The sequence below is a fragment of the Eumetopias jubatus genome, unplaced genomic scaffold, assembly GCF_037043125.1.
Source record: "Eumetopias jubatus isolate StellerSeaLion01/CBP00866 unplaced genomic scaffold, mEumJub1_p1.0 scaffold_12, whole genome shotgun sequence".
NCBI classification, from domain to species: Eukaryota; Metazoa; Chordata; class Mammalia; order Carnivora; family Otariidae; genus Eumetopias; species Eumetopias jubatus.
The window spans coordinates 66,543,857-66,560,565 of NW_028274818.1; the positions used below are offsets into that span (position 1 = coordinate 66,543,857).

Consider the following 16,709-nt stretch of genomic DNA (forward strand, 5'->3'; position numbering starts at 1 on the left):
TGTTTTTTTCCCACCTCTGGGTCAGGCCACAGAGTGATTTCTGGAAGGATTCCACTTGCATGTCCAACCACAGGACCCCTGAGAGCAGCCAAGTCTAAGAGGAGGCTCTCCCTCACTCTCCTGGCATGCCAGCATGACAAGCTCATTGGCAGTTGGTTTGAGGTTGGTTTCTTTGAGGTCCACGAATGACTCTTGGACTCCAAAGGGAGATGTCAAACAGGAATAACCAAGAAATGAGACTTCTCCAAAAGAGATCTGTGGCACTGGGATCTGCCCCAGCTCTGGCTGCGGCGTTCGGATTCCTGGTCGACCCCAGAGGCAGGCCACACAAGCAGCGGGCTTAGTCCCAATCAGCCACTGCAAGGGCAGGCTCACTATGCACTCATTGTATCTCCCAGCCTCCCGAGAAACTCATTTCTGTTATACCCCGGCCTGCGCTGATGGGGCAGAGGAACAGCTCACACTCCCAAAGGGCTGCAATAAACTTCTGCGTGACCTTGGGATTTAAATGGCACGAGTCCCGGGGAAAATCTCTTCTGGGGGTCTGGGCCCTGCACGCCAATGCCACCTCACCAGGACTCTGTCCCTGTGGCCCCAGATGGCCCCTGAGTTAGTGAGAACTGGCAGACCTTCGGTGATGAGAAAGAACTTACAGTACTTAGGATTTAGCTGTAATTGCTACGTCTGAAATGTCTGCGTGTATTTGGCTTTTAACTATATAATTTTATAATTTTTCTTTTCAAATACCTCCACACTTGCAGAAAAGCTTCACGAATAATACAGGGAACTCCTGTCTACCCTCTACCAGATTACCACTTCTTAATACTTTGCTACATTTGTCATTCTCTTTCTTCTGTATCATTATTTTTCCTGAACCCTTTGTAAATAAGCGGCGTACATCATGGCTCCTCACCCCTTAAACCTCAGTGTGTTTCTAGCAACAAAGTTGTGTTTTTTACATATTCGTAGCACAGTTACTGTCTTTTGGGAACCGTAACATGGGTCTGATCTTTATCTAATTGACAGCCCACATTCCAGTTTTGCCAATTGTCTCAATGACATCTTTCTTGGGATTCTTTTTTCCGCCGGTATGGGATCCCATCCAAGATTATGCTTTGCATTTAGTTCTCAAGTTTGTTCAGTCTTCTCTAATCTTTCGTGACAATGATGTTTTTGAAAAATACCAGCTAGGTATTTTGTTGAATGCCCCTCAGTTTGGGCTCTTCTGGCTCCTTCCTCAGAAGATTTGGGTCATGCACCCTGGGTTGGGGTCCTGCACAGATCCCACCAGGAGACATGCCACGTCCATCTGTCCCACCTCGGTAATGCTAATCTTTTAACCACTTCATTGGGATATAATTCACATATCATAACATTTGCCCATCTAATAATTCGGTGTGCAACCAAGCACAATCACTTTTAGGACATTTCCGCTACCCCAGAAGAACCCCCCCCCCACGCCTTAACAGTCCCTCCCATGTGCTCCCAGCCACACTCCTCGGCCAAGCTGCCCTCCACCTCTACCCATCAGTCCATTCTAGACTGTCCACATAAATGCAATCGTACAGTGTGGGGTCTTTTGTGACTGCTTTCCTTCATCTGGTGTAATGTTTTCAAGGTCCAGATGATGTTATTCTGTTCACTCAGTCAAGATGCTGTTATCACTTTTCGCCCGTTTTCCGTTCTGCAGAAGGCGCTGGGGTCTCGGCCGAATCTCGGATTTCTAGACCCTGAGCTGCTCTGCAAGTCACCATGCCGCGTGGAAGTCGGAGCCGCACCTCCCACATGGCCCCTCTGGCCAGCCGGGCACCTCAGATGAGAGCGGCACCTAGACCAGCGCCAGCAGCTCAGCCTCCGGCAGCGGCTCCACCAGCTGCTGTTGGCTCACCTGCTGCTGCGCCCTGGCAGCCAGGGCTCATGGCCCAGATGGCAACCACTGCAGCTGGCGTGGCTGTGGGCTCTGCTGTCAGGCACACGATAGGTCATGCCATCACTGGGGGCTTCAGTGGAGGAGGCAATGCTGAGCCTTCAAGGCCTGACATCACTTACCAGGAGCCTCAGGGAACCCAGCCGGCATACCAGGAGCAGCAGAAGTTTGGCCCATGCCACTATGAGATGAAACAGTTTCTGCAGTGTGCCCAGAACCAGGGTGACCTGAAGCTTTGTGAAGGTTTCAGCGAGGTGCTGAAACAGTGCAGATTTGCAAATGGATTAGCCTAATCAAGAAGTTCAAATTGAAGATAAGGAAAATCATCTCTCATAACCAAGTTAATTTAGCATAAAAACATATTGATGGTGAATGGTGAATATATAAAGTGTAAAACCACCAGTTAAGCTTCTCCTTCATCATTAAATACAGCTTTCTTCAGAATTGGAATAAAAAAGGTTGTTCTTACTGTATAGAAGTTCACTGAGATGGTTTGAATTTGGGGTTGGGAAGATATTTGTGTGCCTCCTTAAATCACCTTTTGTGATGTTCTCATTTGTGAATTAGAATAAAGTGATTTTCTCCCCCACCCCAAAAAAAAGATGCTGTATCACTTTTCTCTTTACAAGTTAGAAGCATTCTGTGGAGGCACTTAAAGATCATGCAACTATCCTGCTTCCCATCAAAATGTCCCCCTAGATTTAATTTGATGGCTATTGCCCAAACCAATCTTTATTAAAACAATTTACTGAGATTGATCATCTCCACCACCCCCCTCCCCCCCACTTCTCAGCCGTTGAGTATACCACTTGAAAGGACGGATTGGTGGCCCAGCTCTTCTCAGTAAGCTCGTGACTGTCCCAGTGACCCCCCCCCCACAGAGCAGGTGCTCTGACCCAGCGAAGGGGCAGGCAACATCCCTCCTCTGCCCAACGGCCCTCCCCTGAGTGGCCGGGACACCAAGGACTCCTCAGAGACAGCATGCCCCCCATCCTGCCTGCAGCCATGAGAACTCTGTCCCCCACTTCCCTCTGAGCTGGGAAGGCTGAGGAGTGACATGAAAGCCGGTGTCATGTTTGGGGTCACTAGATTCGAGGAACAAGGACCCGCTCTCTGCCCCACCTTTACAGCCAGAAATCAGGATGCATTTAGTTCAGCTTGATTGCAACAGGGGTGCTAGGCACCCGGCGAGGCAGAGGGTAAGTCACGCACAGCCCCGACCCTCAAGAAAACGATTCACGGAAGATTAAGACAACAGAGGGGCACGTGGCCGGCTCAGTCCGACTCTTGTTCTCGGGATTGTGAGTTTGAGCCCCATGTGGGGTGTAGAGATGACTTAAATAAATACAACTTAAAACATCTATATATATATATAGTTATAAAAGATTAAGGCAACAGAAGAACCAGAATTCCCGGGGAGCAAGAGAAACATCCTAAGTGGCTTGACAGTCCTGGAAGGGGGACCTCACTGCACAGAGGGGTCAGGAGGCCGTCTGAGGTGGGCCCTGACGGCTGGGGCAGGCGCTGCCCTCAGTGGGGGGCGGCGGTCCGAGGCATGGAGCACCATGTGAAAGCAAGTGGCCCCGCTGGACTAAAGAAACCAGTGGAGGAGGGCGGGGACAGTTCACTGGGTCCCGTGGGCCCAGTGCGGAGTAGGAACTGGGCCTGTGGACGGCGGGAGCTGTTGAAGGCTTCAGAGCAGAAAAGGAAGTGGTCAGAGCTGAGACTCGAGCAGAGATGGCATCTGGGGACACAGACCCTGTGTGCACAGCAACATCGTGCCCTGGCCACACTGACCACCCTGTGACACGGGAGGGCCCACATGCGTCGAGCGGCTCCTGCAGCCAGGCCCAAGGAGGACACGTGTCCTTTACACAGTGTGGCCACAGCTGGCCTGTCCCCATGGGGAGGGTGTCTGTGCACCTGGGACAGGCTCCGGGGCTCAGCTTCTGCACTGGTGCCGTGCTGTCACATTTTCCTTCCTGGCTTCCAGATGCTTCCCGGGCTCGGGAGCCTCCAGGTTGCCTGCCTGCGTGCACCTGACCGCCACACCGACATGCACCTGGCCCACCCAGATGCGGGTTCCTGCCCCCGCCGCCCCCGGGCAGCAAGCCTCCACGCAGAGGCTTCCTCGAAGCCACCTGTCTTCACATGTTCTTGTCACACTGCGTGTCCTAGGATCTGAAAGAAGGCGGTCAGAGAGTAGGATTAGAAGACGGGGCAGGGGCAGGCACAAAAGACGAAGAACTGGCTGAACACCCCGGAATGGGACACTGGGTGACTGTTCCGGTGTGGGCAGGTGGCTCTGGGAGATCCGGCGGGGTGGGCGCCAGAACTCCGCAACCAGGCGAGGGTCACAATAAAGCAAGTCAAACGCGCTGCCTGGCTTCCAGGACACGGAGAAGTCACGTTCACGCTCTACCGCGGCCTACTGGGTGTGCAACAGCATTGGGTCCAAAACAAAGCACATACCTTAATTTAGAAAGACTTAGAAAGACTTTGTTGCTGCCCAGTGCAAACCGCGTGAGCTTTGGGCGTCGCCATCACCGATCACAGCCCGCCAGAGCAAATGTAGTAAGGAAAACTGACACAGCACGAGAATCACCGGAATGTGACACACACACAGGAAGTGAGCAAACGCTGTCGGGGAAGTGGCGCCCCTGGACTGGCTCCATCCACGGGTCCCCGGAGGAGGAGGTACCGGGGACCCCCTGCACGGGCTGTCACGAGGGAGGGCGAGCAGGGACGGGAAAGCTGATGGGTCCCTGGCACGTCGTCCCCCCCCAGATCTTTGGACAGCCCGCGCCCACGTTTCCCTCGAAAAGTGGCAGTTACGGCAATTAGGCGCCCACGACAAGCAGTCCTGAGGTGGCAGGAGGGCCTCGGCAGGTGCCGGCGAGGTGACACTGCGGGGTCAGGGCGCCAGGGGTGGCGGGGCCCCCTCTTAGGTAAAATGCAGGAACTGGAGCCGCCCTAAGGCTGCCTGGCCCTGGGAATGCTGGGCTATTTCCTTTGTGGAGGCTGTTCTCCACAAGCACCAAATTATCTTGGCATGGCCGTCAAGCTTCCCAGTCAGCAACGCCCAAAGCCCACGGGATGCGTGGCTCCCCCAGAGCCCCCCGGCCGGGCCTGCCCCACATTCTCGGTGCCGGGACAGCCCTGGTCTCGTGTCAGCTACTCCTGCCAAGAAAGTAGTCTCTCCGATGAATCTGAATAAATGCCCAATATATCCCTGTGTTCTGCCGTTTGAATATGAAAATGCTGTCCCCACACCATCACTTCAGCGTCCCCTTAGAAGCTCCGTTCCTGGTTAGCACGGCGGCCCCGCACCCCGTTCTCCCAGGAAGCTCCCACGCTGGACACACCTGCCCGACGTATCCTGCCAAGGCCACCTCCACCTGGCCCAGGTGATGGGGTTTCAAGGCTCTGTGCCACCCACATGTGCCTCATGTAAAGGTAAAGCCTGTGGTGGCCTTTGTGCGTGCGATGCGCACGCACACACGTGCGCACGCTCATCACCAGTCATGCTCCTACAGCCTCTCTGCCAACAGTAAAGTCAGCCTCGGGCCCTGGGTGTGGGGGACACCCCCAGCGTGTGGGTGTGTGAGGCAGGTCTCGGCTCTGAGGGACCAGGAAGCACTTACGGGGGTTCCTGCCCACCCCGGGGGGGGAGGGCCAGAAATGACCTTGGGAACAAAGGACATTTGGCCAATGCTAACTAGTGGTTAACAGAACACAATGACCTTGTGAGGTGGCCGAGCAGGAGTCCTGAGCCCCAGTCTACCAAGAGAGACGCGGAGGCTCAGGGAGGTGAAGGGACCTGCTCGGGGTTCCGTGCTCTTGAGAACCAGAGCCAACTCTGAGGTCCCCAGCTTCCGGGACGTTTGGGGCTTCAGGAATCGGACGCACAGCTGGAAATGTCACTCCGTTCCCTGCCGTCCGGGTCGCTCTGTTTCAGCCCATTGCTCATTTCCTGGCTAGCCAGCTGTGGCGGAAAGCACTCCCTCACCGCCGTGACCGCATTCAGGGGGCCCGTGCTCCAGTAACTCGCACACCCATTTATGACAGCGCACCTCCCATCAGCCGGTCAGCTCCTTGAGGGAGGGGACCACGTCTGCCTCAACTGTGGTTCTTGGCCCAAGCACAGACCTGGCGCACAGTAGGAGCACGCTGCTCGCGTGGCCAGACACGCTGCTGGAAGCACTCGGAAGTCACCCTCCTCTGCACAGTGCTTGGCGACACCTGATGGAAACATGGACTTCCTCAGTAGCATCCGCTGGCTCACCACTTCCAGCAGCTCAGTCCCTTGCAACGCCTCAGAGGAAATAGGGACGCTGTTGGCATTCCTGAACGTGACCCGGTCACCCTGACCCAAGCCACGGTGGGACACATCCCACGGGAGACTCACGGAGCAGGTGTCCCTCAGCCCCCGAGAGTGGCAGGGGGCCTCTGACCCACACATTTTGTGTTCGTTTTAGAAAATTTGGGAAATGTGTAAAAGTATGAAGAAGAAAATAGCCCCCAGGCGCTCCCCACCTGTTGACATCTCAGTGTCGTCTGGTTTCATCCACCTGTCTTCAACCTTGTATGCTCTTGATTTTAAGATTCCACTGATCATGAAACACACCGTGAATTTAGCAACAACTTTTTAGGAAAGAAAGGGAAAAAAAGAAAGAAACCATTTCTCTTGATATCAGTCTCACGTTCAGAAACATCCACGCCGTGGGGAAAGGAGGTGCCTTAGAATCCACGAAATACCAAAGATGTGAGATCCTAAGGATCACACGATTTCAAACTATGTTTTTCCCATTTCCCCCTAAAACTTGCTGCCCCACCATCAGAAACTCTTTGTGAACACCATTTCAAGGGGTAAATAATATTCTACCATCCTGCTATTGTTGTCATCTGGGTTTATTTATAATACCATTTTTATAGTCATCTTTAAGTCCCACGCAGGGCTCGAACTCACAACCCCAAGATCAGGAGTCACCTGCTCCGCCCACCGAGCCAGCCAGGTGCCCAGGTTTGTTTATAATTTTCAATGTTACAAATAAGGCTTCCTGGCACATTTTTATGCATAACTTTCTGTCCCTGTTTTTGATTGTTTTCTTAGGATGAGCTCCTGCAAGTGGGATTACTGACCTAACGGGTATGAACGTTTGAAGACTCTTGACACCTAAGTGCCAAACTGGTTTCCAGAAAATATGTCCCAATTTACATTCCTATCAGTGACACATAAAAGCCCCTTCTCTTTCCGTGGCATTGATTCTTATCCAAAAAAAAAAAAAAAAAGAAAGGCAAGTAATACGGGTATACAGTTTTTTAAAAATCAAACAGAGAAAAAAGGGCTTTTAGGGGCAAGCAATACTCAGAGAGCTCTCGCTGCTGAGTCCAGCTTCCCAAAGGCAAGCACTTCTATTTATGGAGCCCCCGTCACGAACGAGGCACTGTTCTAGGGTGCAGAGATACAGCAATGAACAGAACAGACCAAAACCAGCCAAACAAAAAATAGACAATAGAGAAGATAAGTTAAACGTACAGCATGTTTAATAGCGAGAGTGCTCTCGAGGAAAAGGAAGTAGGGAAAGGTAGGGCCTGTGGGGAGGAGGAGGAGTGGGGAGGAGGGGGGAGAGCTGCCGTCTTAAGTAAGATCATCTGGGAGGGTGTTTGGGCTGAACTGTGTCCCCTCAAAATCCACAGGTTGAAGTCCTCACCCCCAGCACCTCAGACTGTGAATGTATTTGGAGATAAGATCTTTTTTTAAAAAAGATTCTTTCATTTATTTTGCAGGGGGAGGGGGGGAGGGAGGCAGAGGAAGAGAACCTCAAGCAGACTCCCCGCTGAGCAGGGAGCCCGACACGGGGCTCGATCCCACGACCCCAAGATCATGACCTGAGCTGAAGAAGCCAAGAGTCCGGGCATCTCTGGAGATAAGATCTTTAAAGAGGTGATTAAGTTAAAATAAGGTCTTTGGGTGGACCCTAATCCAGTATGACTTGAGTCCTTAAAAGAAGGGGAAATTAGTACGCAGACACAAGCATGCACAGAGCAAAGACCGCATGAGGACAGCCATCTACAAGCCAGGCAGAGAGGCCCCAGGAGAAACCAGCCCAGCCTCCAGGAGCGAGAAGATAAATTCCTGTTGCTTAAGCCACCCCGTCTCTGGTGCTGCTTGTGGGGGCCCCGGCACCCCCAACACAGGCGGCCGCGCTGAGTCGGTGACATTGGAGCAAAACCCTCAGGACGTGAATGAGCGAGCCACATAGATATCTGTGGGACGAGTCTGCCAGGCAGAAGGAACAGCAAATGCAAACCCTCTGAAGTGCGAAGGTGCCTCTTCAAATAGCCGACGAATGGCAAGGAGGCCAGTGGGGCTGGAACCGAGGGAGCGAGAGGGAGAGGAGTGGGAGGCGAATCCGAAGGACAGCGGACGGCAGATGCTCTGCAGCTGTGGGCCCTGGAACGGAGCTAGTCCAAACTGAGACGTGCTATAAGGCTTTTGAAAACGCAGTATGTAAAAAAGAAATAGGGACGCCTGGGTGGCTCAGTTGGTTAAGCGACTGCCTTCAGCTCAGGTCATGATCCTGGAGTCCTGGGATCGAGTCCAGCATTGGGCTCCCCGCACAGCGGGGAGTCTGCTTCTCCCTCTGACCCTCCCCCCTCTCGTGTGCTCTCTCTCATTCTCTCTCTCAAATAAATAAAATCTTTAAAAAAAAGAAATAGTAAACATTTCATTAATAATTTTGATTGGCATGCACTGGATGATAAATACATTGGATATACCAAGTTAAATAAAATACACTAGTAAAGGTAATTTCAGCTCTTCCTTTTAGTGTTTTATGATATAGGTACTAGAAAATTTTAGATTACACCTGTGGCTCATGTCATATTTCTTTGGGAAAGTTCTGACCCAGGGCCTTGTGGGTTATTATAAAAGCTTGAGCTTTTGCTCTGAGTGACGCAGAGCCTTTGGAGGGTTTTCAGATGACCCGATCCGACTCGCTTGTGTTTTCAAAGGACTGCCCTGGTGGCCACGTTGAAGAGAGACCACGAGGAACATCAATAAAGGTGAGCAGACTGGTTACGGGCCCATGGCAACCATTTAGGAGGAGATGGGGGCTTGGACCAGCAAGGCAGAAGCAGCGTGGTAAGAAGTGGTCAGACGCCGAATTGATTTTGAAAGCAGAGCCAGGAGCGTTCCCTGACAGACTGGGCGTGGGGTGCGAGGAAAAGAGGAGTCAAGGATGAGTCCAGGTTTTTGGCCTGAGCTCCTGGAAGGGTGCCATTTGCTTCGAGGGGGATAAAGAAGGGAGAAGCAGGCCTGGAGAAGAACAGCGGGAGCTTGGCTTTCGGTAAGTTAAGTCTCGGGTGCCTGGTGGGTTGCAAGTGGAGATGCTGGGAAGTCAGCTGGGTGTAAGACTCCAGAGTCCAGGGAGAGGTCTGAGCAGGAGATCTGGCTTTAGGAGTGATCATCATAAAGATGCAACAGAAAGCCAGGAGACACCATCAAAGGGGCCCGTGTAGGCGGGAAGAAGAGCAAGGTCAAAGAGAAGGCCAAGATCAAGAGCCCCGAGTGCCCGGGGACTCCCAAGGTTGGAGGCTGCCAAGACAAGCAAGGGAGACAGAGAAGGTGCTGTGAGGCACAGAGAAAACCAGGAGAGGCGAGTGTTCCAGAAGCCAGAGGAAGACAGTGTTTCAAGGAGGGAACAGGTACCGTGTGCAATGCTACTGAGCGCTCCAGGAGAAGGAGACAGAGGCCCGGCCACAGGATTTAGCAACCCCGAGGTGCTGGGGGTCCTGAAAAGTACAATTCAGGTGAGTGGCAGACGCAGAATGCCTACCAATGGGTTCAAGAGAAAGCGAGAGGAGAGGGATCGGTGACCGCCAATCCAGGGACCTCCTTCAGGGAACTGTACTGTAAAGGGCAGTGGCGGGAGGGGGGTAGAAGATCCAAAGAGACTATTTTTAAAAGGGGGGGGGACAAGGTCAGCATGTACGTACACTCCTGGGAATGAGCCAGTCGGTAAAGAAACAATGGTGATGTCAGAAAGAGTGGGAATTCTTCCGATGTTTTTCTAATCTCCAGAGTATACTTTTTCATGTTCTATCAACAGTAGACATTGACTTTCTGCTGCGATATGTAAGATCAGCTAACTTACATCAGGCCTCATCTTCCTGTTGCTCCTGCCCCAATATTCTCCCGGTATATCACTGACCCACTATTGTCCCACTGTCCCAACATAGCTTTATTTCTGTTCATCCACTGATCACCTCGGGAACCTTTATGTCTTGATCTGCCAATGACGGACAGCATCCCTTGATTCTCCCCGCCCCCCCCCCCCCCGCCGTACAAGGAGGGTATTCACACCTCTACCCCACGCTCTCCATGTCAGTCAGCTTTGGTAGGGTGCGCCAGGACAGTTAACGATGCTAATTACTCCACAATCTCGGCAACTCACGTTTATTTCTTATTCATGTGACATGCTGCGCCCTGCTTCTGATGTCCCTTTTTATTCTGGGAGGCAGCCTGAAGAGCAGCCCCCATCTGAGACCTGCCACTCTCATGAGAGAAAGAGAAGAGCAATGCCAGAACCTCACAATGCCTCTTAAAGTGTCTGCTCAGTCATGGCATATGTCATTGCCACTCACATTCGATTGGCCAAAGCAAGTCACGTGGCCAAACCCGTTATCAGTGGGCAGGGAAGGAAGTACTCCCCTCCCACAGGAAGCATGGCAAGCCATATGGCATCAGGTGGGGATGTGCCATCCTCTTTTCAGGGAGGACAGTGAATAATTGGGAACAATAACCTATCACAACCCACCTGCCAACTTCTAGAAGCTATAGTTGTCATTTTGTATCGTGAAGGTGGAAAAACTTTACATCTTCCTTTATAGCTATCATTAAGCAGTCTTCAGTGCCTTGTCTGTGGTTGCTTTTAAAAGCCGAAAACCACTGAGCAGCATGTATATTATTATGACTAAGCAAATATTCTTTGCTGCAGAGTCAAAGACGTGCTAAGAGCCCATATTGTGCACCACTGTTCCAATGGCACAGACCCTGTGCACTTCGAAGAGCCTTTTTTATATATTCCATCATTTGCTCCATATCAGGCCACATTTTCATTCGCTTCATATTTGAGCTATGCCCTTCATGAAAAATTTCTGGTCTCCCTGAAGTTGCTGATTACCTCTCTTTTTTTTATTGTTGGTGGAAGAAACATGTGCTTCCTACACTGTATTCCTGATATCCTCCAAATTCTTTCTCATTCCATTTGTTGTTGGGAACACTTTTCTTCTTCTTTTGTGAAGTCTGCTGCCCTTCTGATCTAACTGGGCATTTTGCTTCATTTTTGGATCTTAATGCTTTTACATCGCCTTTTGTCTTTACCGCTGTTACTAATTGCCTTCTGTTTTTCATCCAAGGTTTAATTTCTGGCAGTCCCAATAATACTCTTAGCTCTACGGAATGTCCCCTTCTCACACCATTCTTGGAAAACTCTTTCCTGGGGTCTTCATCCTCCCACTCTAAAGAGGACTGCCCGCTCTCAGGCCTGCTGAACAATTTTATCCTCGATTTTCATGGCTGCCCTGAATTGGACCCCTTGTTTCCTGGATCTCGTATCTTCTCTCTTGGTTTACTCTCTGGCTTTACTGAAATACATACTTAAATAACTTCTTTCAAAATGTTGAAGAGGATGTAAACTTCCTTGGTCCTTGCATCCTCAGGACCACCACGCTTACATATAAAATAAAGGCATTGGACCGGATGATCTCTAATGCCTATTCCAGGAGTATAATTCTAGTCAATATTCATTCATATATAGCATACTATATCAACGAGAAATTTAAAATGGTTGCTGCTCTCAAGGAACTTACATCTACAGAGGCAAAAATTAAACTCTTGAAAAACAATTTAAAAAGTCAGCAGTTGATGTCACAAGATAGGGCAATATTCATCATCAGTTTGAGCCTCGGGGCTGGAGGAAAGACAGAGAGAAGCTGAGCCAGCCTGTGGGGCTCTTACCAGGGAAGCAGACTTCCGCTGGGTGTCAAAGAGTAGGCAGTATATTAGAGATAGACTAAATATCTATGAGTATCCGCCAGTAGATTTATGGCCAACGTTAGTCTGAAGGCATGGTTAACGGTCAAGGGAAGCTCTCCCCCACCACTTCCCTGTCACCATCTGAGTTATCAACATTTTCGTTTCACTGAGTCAGTCAATAGCGATAAAATTTTTAAACGTAAAAGCATAACTTTGTCTGTAACCAACAGACAAACTCTCTGTCCATTCTGGGACATAACAATGAACTTTCATTACACACATGAATATTTGTGTGTAAACTTATAAGTGCCCTATTTTTTGGACTATGAAGTTACTGACAGCAGTCTGTATCAGTAGTGTGTCACTGAATAAGATGACGTGGAGGGGCACTCTCTTTACCAGCATCCATGTTTTTAAAGATTTATTTATTTGTTTGTTTGTTTGAGAGAGTGAGTGTGCATGTGCACGAGCAGGAGGGAGAGGGAGAGAGAAGTCCATCTCACGACCCTGAGATCATGACCTGAGCCAAGAAAACCAAGAGTCGAATGCTTAACTGACTGAGCCACCCAGGCGCCCCTACCGTCATCTGTTTTTATCTGTTTTGTATTGTTCCAATGAGGAATCAGAGTGACCATAAATCATAAATCCCAGGAGAGGAAACATCCCTCTATGGAGGGACAGCACTGTCACTTACATCGACAAGGCCCCAGGGACTGTTAAGGACTGGGCTTCTCATGCTGGATGAACATGAGACACCCGCATCAGAGGAAAAACATGCCTTCATCCAGCCCCCCACCCCCTCCCCTCTGTCCCATTCGATTTGCCAATGAGAAGACTTGCAGAGAAGGAAGTTTCCAGAAAAAAAGAAACGATCTTTGGGCCAAAGGTCTGACCAGTCTCCAAAGAGTGGGAGTGAAGTGAGGACAAGCAAGGGCTTGGGGCCCAGTGGCTGATTTCCTGGGCAGGGTCTCACCTCCTACAACCCCTCTCAGGGGCTTTCTCTGATCCCCACTTCCACCTAGGAAGAATTAACTGTGCTCAAACGCTCCGGTCTTGCTGCCATGACAGCATTTATCGAATTCAAACAAAGTTTGCATCCATTTTCCCCAACAGTCTATGACACCTCGACCGACTTCATCGTCATGCCCCAGTGCCCGGTATGTAGCGAGTTGCCCTATGTTGGTTGAATGAGTGAGAGCAAATGCATCGGAAAAAAGCTGCATTTCATAAAAGGGCGGAGCCCGACATCAATAGTCAATTTTCACGGGAGCTTCAGACAGGCCGGAAGGACCTAGAGGAGGGGACCTAGGCCAAGGACATGATTTCCAGGTGATGGGGCCACTCACACCGCTCATGGAGGACAAAAAAACAAAAACAAAACAAACAACGCCTGCGAGTTTTGCATGGCCTGCGTTGTCACCCCGGGGCTCCACTGAAGGTTGAGGGGAGCAGAGAGATCCACAAGGACTCAAAGCCAAGGTCCCGAAGAAGCACCCTGCACAGCCAGAGGTGGGGGCAGTGCTCAGCTCTTCAGAAGGGCCAAGGGCAAGAGGAACCCACCCTCCCCGGAGCACTGCCTCTGCGCCCAAGCCCTGAGCTTTCTAGAATTTCATTCTGTCCTCTCCACAGCCCAGAGTGGCAGGCATCCTTGCCTTACAGGTGAGAAACACCACCCAGGATCAGGAGCTCCTCCTTGGGTGTGCAGAAGGGCAGGGGCCTGCGTACCCAGCAAAATGGACAATGACAAGCAAAACAAAACGAAAACCATGCCTGGATTTGGTCCTTGAAAATTCAGAAACCTGTACACCCTTGGCTCACCTGTTTTATTAACTTTTGCAGTTTGCTAATTTTCCCTTTATTTTCCTCTGGCTTCTCAGAAAGCTTTCTTAGAAAACTCCCATAGGATTCTGATCTAACAAAGGGAGGTGCGAAGAGGGAAGAAAGAGCTGGATGCCCAGGGCAGGGGCATAACCCAGGGTGGGGAGGCCTGCACAGGTACACAGGTGGGCACAGCTGCGGCCTCCTGCAGGTGGTCCGCCGCGGGAGTAGATCCCCTCACCCAGCAGCAGCTTGGGGCAGCCCCTCCCAAGGGGGAAGCAGAATGCATTGGTTTCTTCAAAAGACCATACAGGGTGCCATTTGCTTCACCACTTTTTAAAAAAAAGTGTAATGAAGACCCATCCCGGCTCTCGATCTTCGCATCCCCGGAGAGATGGCTAGGCCGTGCGTTTGTACTCCAGCAGGTGGGAATTTCTGACACAAATGAACAACGGCTAGCTGTCCCCGCGGCGTCCAAGTGTGCCGACAGCCGGCCTCGCGACACAGCCCCGGGGGCAGGCTGCTGGACACGGCACAGAGCGGGGAGCATGGCTGCCGCCCGCCCAACTTCCTGCTCAGACAGACCTGCGGCCCCGGCGCCCCGCAGCCGCCCAGGGAGGGCACAAGCACAAGCAAGCACCGAGGGGAAAGTGAACGCGTCCTGCGTGGATGGGTGTGACCTCCGCTTCCACCGCCACGGCACGGGCCCTGGGGAGCTGGCTAAGCGCGAGGCCGTGAGAAAGGCCAAAGTAAAACAGCAAACGGCTTCCAGCTGACCTGTTCTTGGGAACTTGGAGCCATGCGCTGGCAACTGGCTGGCGCAGGGGCAGGCTCTCTCCTGGGGAGGGCACAAAGTGCCTGCCGCTCCAGTCCCGCACGCATTTGGGGGGGCGGGGGGCCTCCCGGCAACAACAGCGGGTGCCAAGCAGGCGAGCCGGGAGTTGGGGGAGGGCACGCAGACAGAGATCTGGGGTAGGGTCAGGAGGGGGAGGGTCAGGGAAACTTGGGACGCTGGGACCATCAGGGCCCCCTCCAGGCAGCCAGAGTCCCACACAGAATTACATTGGCGCGCTCCCCACTTTCTCAGGAACGGAAGAGACGGGAGGGAGCAAACCCACACAGGCACTGAAACTAATGAGACCTCCCCCCGTCCCCCCCCCCCGCACCCGAGCCCTGAGGGTGCTGGCGGAATCGCGGACACCCCAGAAGGAGGCAGAGGACACTCGCCCCCGCACGGTCCGCACCCCGCGAAGGCAGGCGGGCTCGCGAGGAGTCGCCGAAGCCCGGCTCGGCCGACTTCTCTACTGCCCGGGAGCTCGTTCGCCGCCGCGCTCCCCCGGCCCGGGCCCGCGCCCCTCGAAGGAAGGGGCTCGCTGGAGGGCGCGCGAGGCGGCGACGAGGGGCAGGATTTCGGGGTGTCTGGAGCGGAGCTTCGCGGGGGCCGGAGGGAGCCGTCCGCGCCGCCGCCCGCCGGCCCCTCCCGGGTCCCCCGCAAAGTTCCGGCTTTTGGGGCCGGACCACCGAGCTCACAGGTGGGAGGAGGTGAAGGGCGGGTCAGAGTGCCCCGCGCCGCGCCTCCCCCGGGGCGCCCACTCCGCGCGCCTCGGCCACCCACCCGGGGGCGCTGGGAGCGCGGGTGCTACCCGAGAGCGTCCCCCGTGCCCTCCGCGGCGGGGTCCGGGGCGCAGGGGTTGCGACCGCCGCGTCTTACCCAATCCCGGCACGAAGGTGTTGAGGAAGAGGCAGATGACGGCCACCGGGAAGGGCATGTAGGGGATGGCGGCGCGCAGGGGGCCCTTCTTCTCGCGGACCTGCACCACCACCCCGCTGGACGAGGACGCGGCGCGGGGGTCCGCCGCCGCCGCCGCCGCCGCCGCCGCCGCCGCCGCCGTCTCGGCGTCTTTGTGCGAGGGCTCCATGGCGGGGCGCGCGCAGGGGCGGGTGGCGGCGGCTCGCTCCGCGCGGAGCTCAGGCGGCCAGCGTGCTCCGGCGCCGCGCGGCTCGCGGAGAAGCCCGCACTCCCGCGTCCCCACGCGCCCGGCCCTCTGCAGCGGCGCTGCGCCGCGCCCACACCCCGGTGCGGGGCGGAGGGGGCGGTGCGACACTCGGCGACGGCGCTCCGACGCCCCTCCCCGTCGGACCCCTTCCCCGCCCTTCTCCCCGCCCCCCCCCAAAAATGCCACTTACGGATCCGGGCGGAGGCAGGAAAGTAGAAGAGGAACGCGGCGGGAGCCCGCGCGGTTCATGTCCTGGGAGGGATGGACGCACCTCGCCTCCCCGGAACAGGTGAGCCGGGCGCCAGCCTCGGCTCGGGACACCGCGAACGGGGCTGGTGTGCTCGGCCGGCCCTGTCGCGAAAGCCGGGAGCTGAGTCCTTTCATCTGGAGGAAGCACACAACGCTGGGCGGATTGAGGCCAGGGGCGCACAGCGCCCGGTGCCTAGTAGGCCTTCAACGCATTCCCAAATCATTTAAGTGGATTTCGTTCCAGTCGGTAATAGAGCTGAAAGCAGGAAACGAGGCTTTTCAAACAGGTTCAAAAGACTGGTTGAACGATGCTGGGAACCAACCCCTGAACTGTCCTGGAGGCGAACCTAGCCTTTTGTGCTCGACGTGGTAGTTCAAAAGCCAGCGAGGACACAGCGCCGTCTCGTGCCGACAACGTGACAGTTAGTAGAAGCGAGAGCGTTCGGCTGCAGCGTCAAGCCGGGGGCTGGAGGCCCCACACTGAATTAGGGTTTGGGGAGAATTTTTTTTTTAAGTAGGCTCCCTGCCCAGCATTGGAGCCCAACGCGGGCTCCAGCTCGGACCCTGAGATCAAGACCTGCGCCGAGATCAAGGGTCCGAGGCTTGTCCCACTGAGCCACCCAGACGCCCCTGAATTAGGGTTTTTGAATAATGCTGCCCTCACCTCCACACCTGG

The 16,709-nt window shown here is 53.7% G+C and overlaps 1 protein-coding gene and 1 pseudogene across 2 annotated transcripts in view; one reads left to right on the forward strand and one right to left on the reverse strand.

Annotated features, from left to right (window-relative positions):
- The window catches only part of STUM (stum, mechanosensory transduction mediator homolog), a 53,612-nt gene extending 37,762 nt beyond the window's left edge, over positions 1–15,850 (reverse strand). For both annotated transcript variants that reach the window (XR_003610576.2, XM_028111449.2), the window contains exon 1: positions 15,499–15,850. Coding sequence is in view for 1 of the 2 variants with exons in the window: in XM_028111449.2 (XP_027967250.2) it covers positions 15,499–15,706 (208 nt within the window). In the remaining variant the exon portion in view is untranslated. The remainder of the gene's footprint in view (positions 1–15,498) is intronic.
- LOC114215471 (coiled-coil-helix-coiled-coil-helix domain-containing protein 2 pseudogene) lies at positions 1,679–2,278 on the forward strand (annotated as a pseudogene).
- Positions 15,851–16,709: the final 859 nt, after the last annotated feature.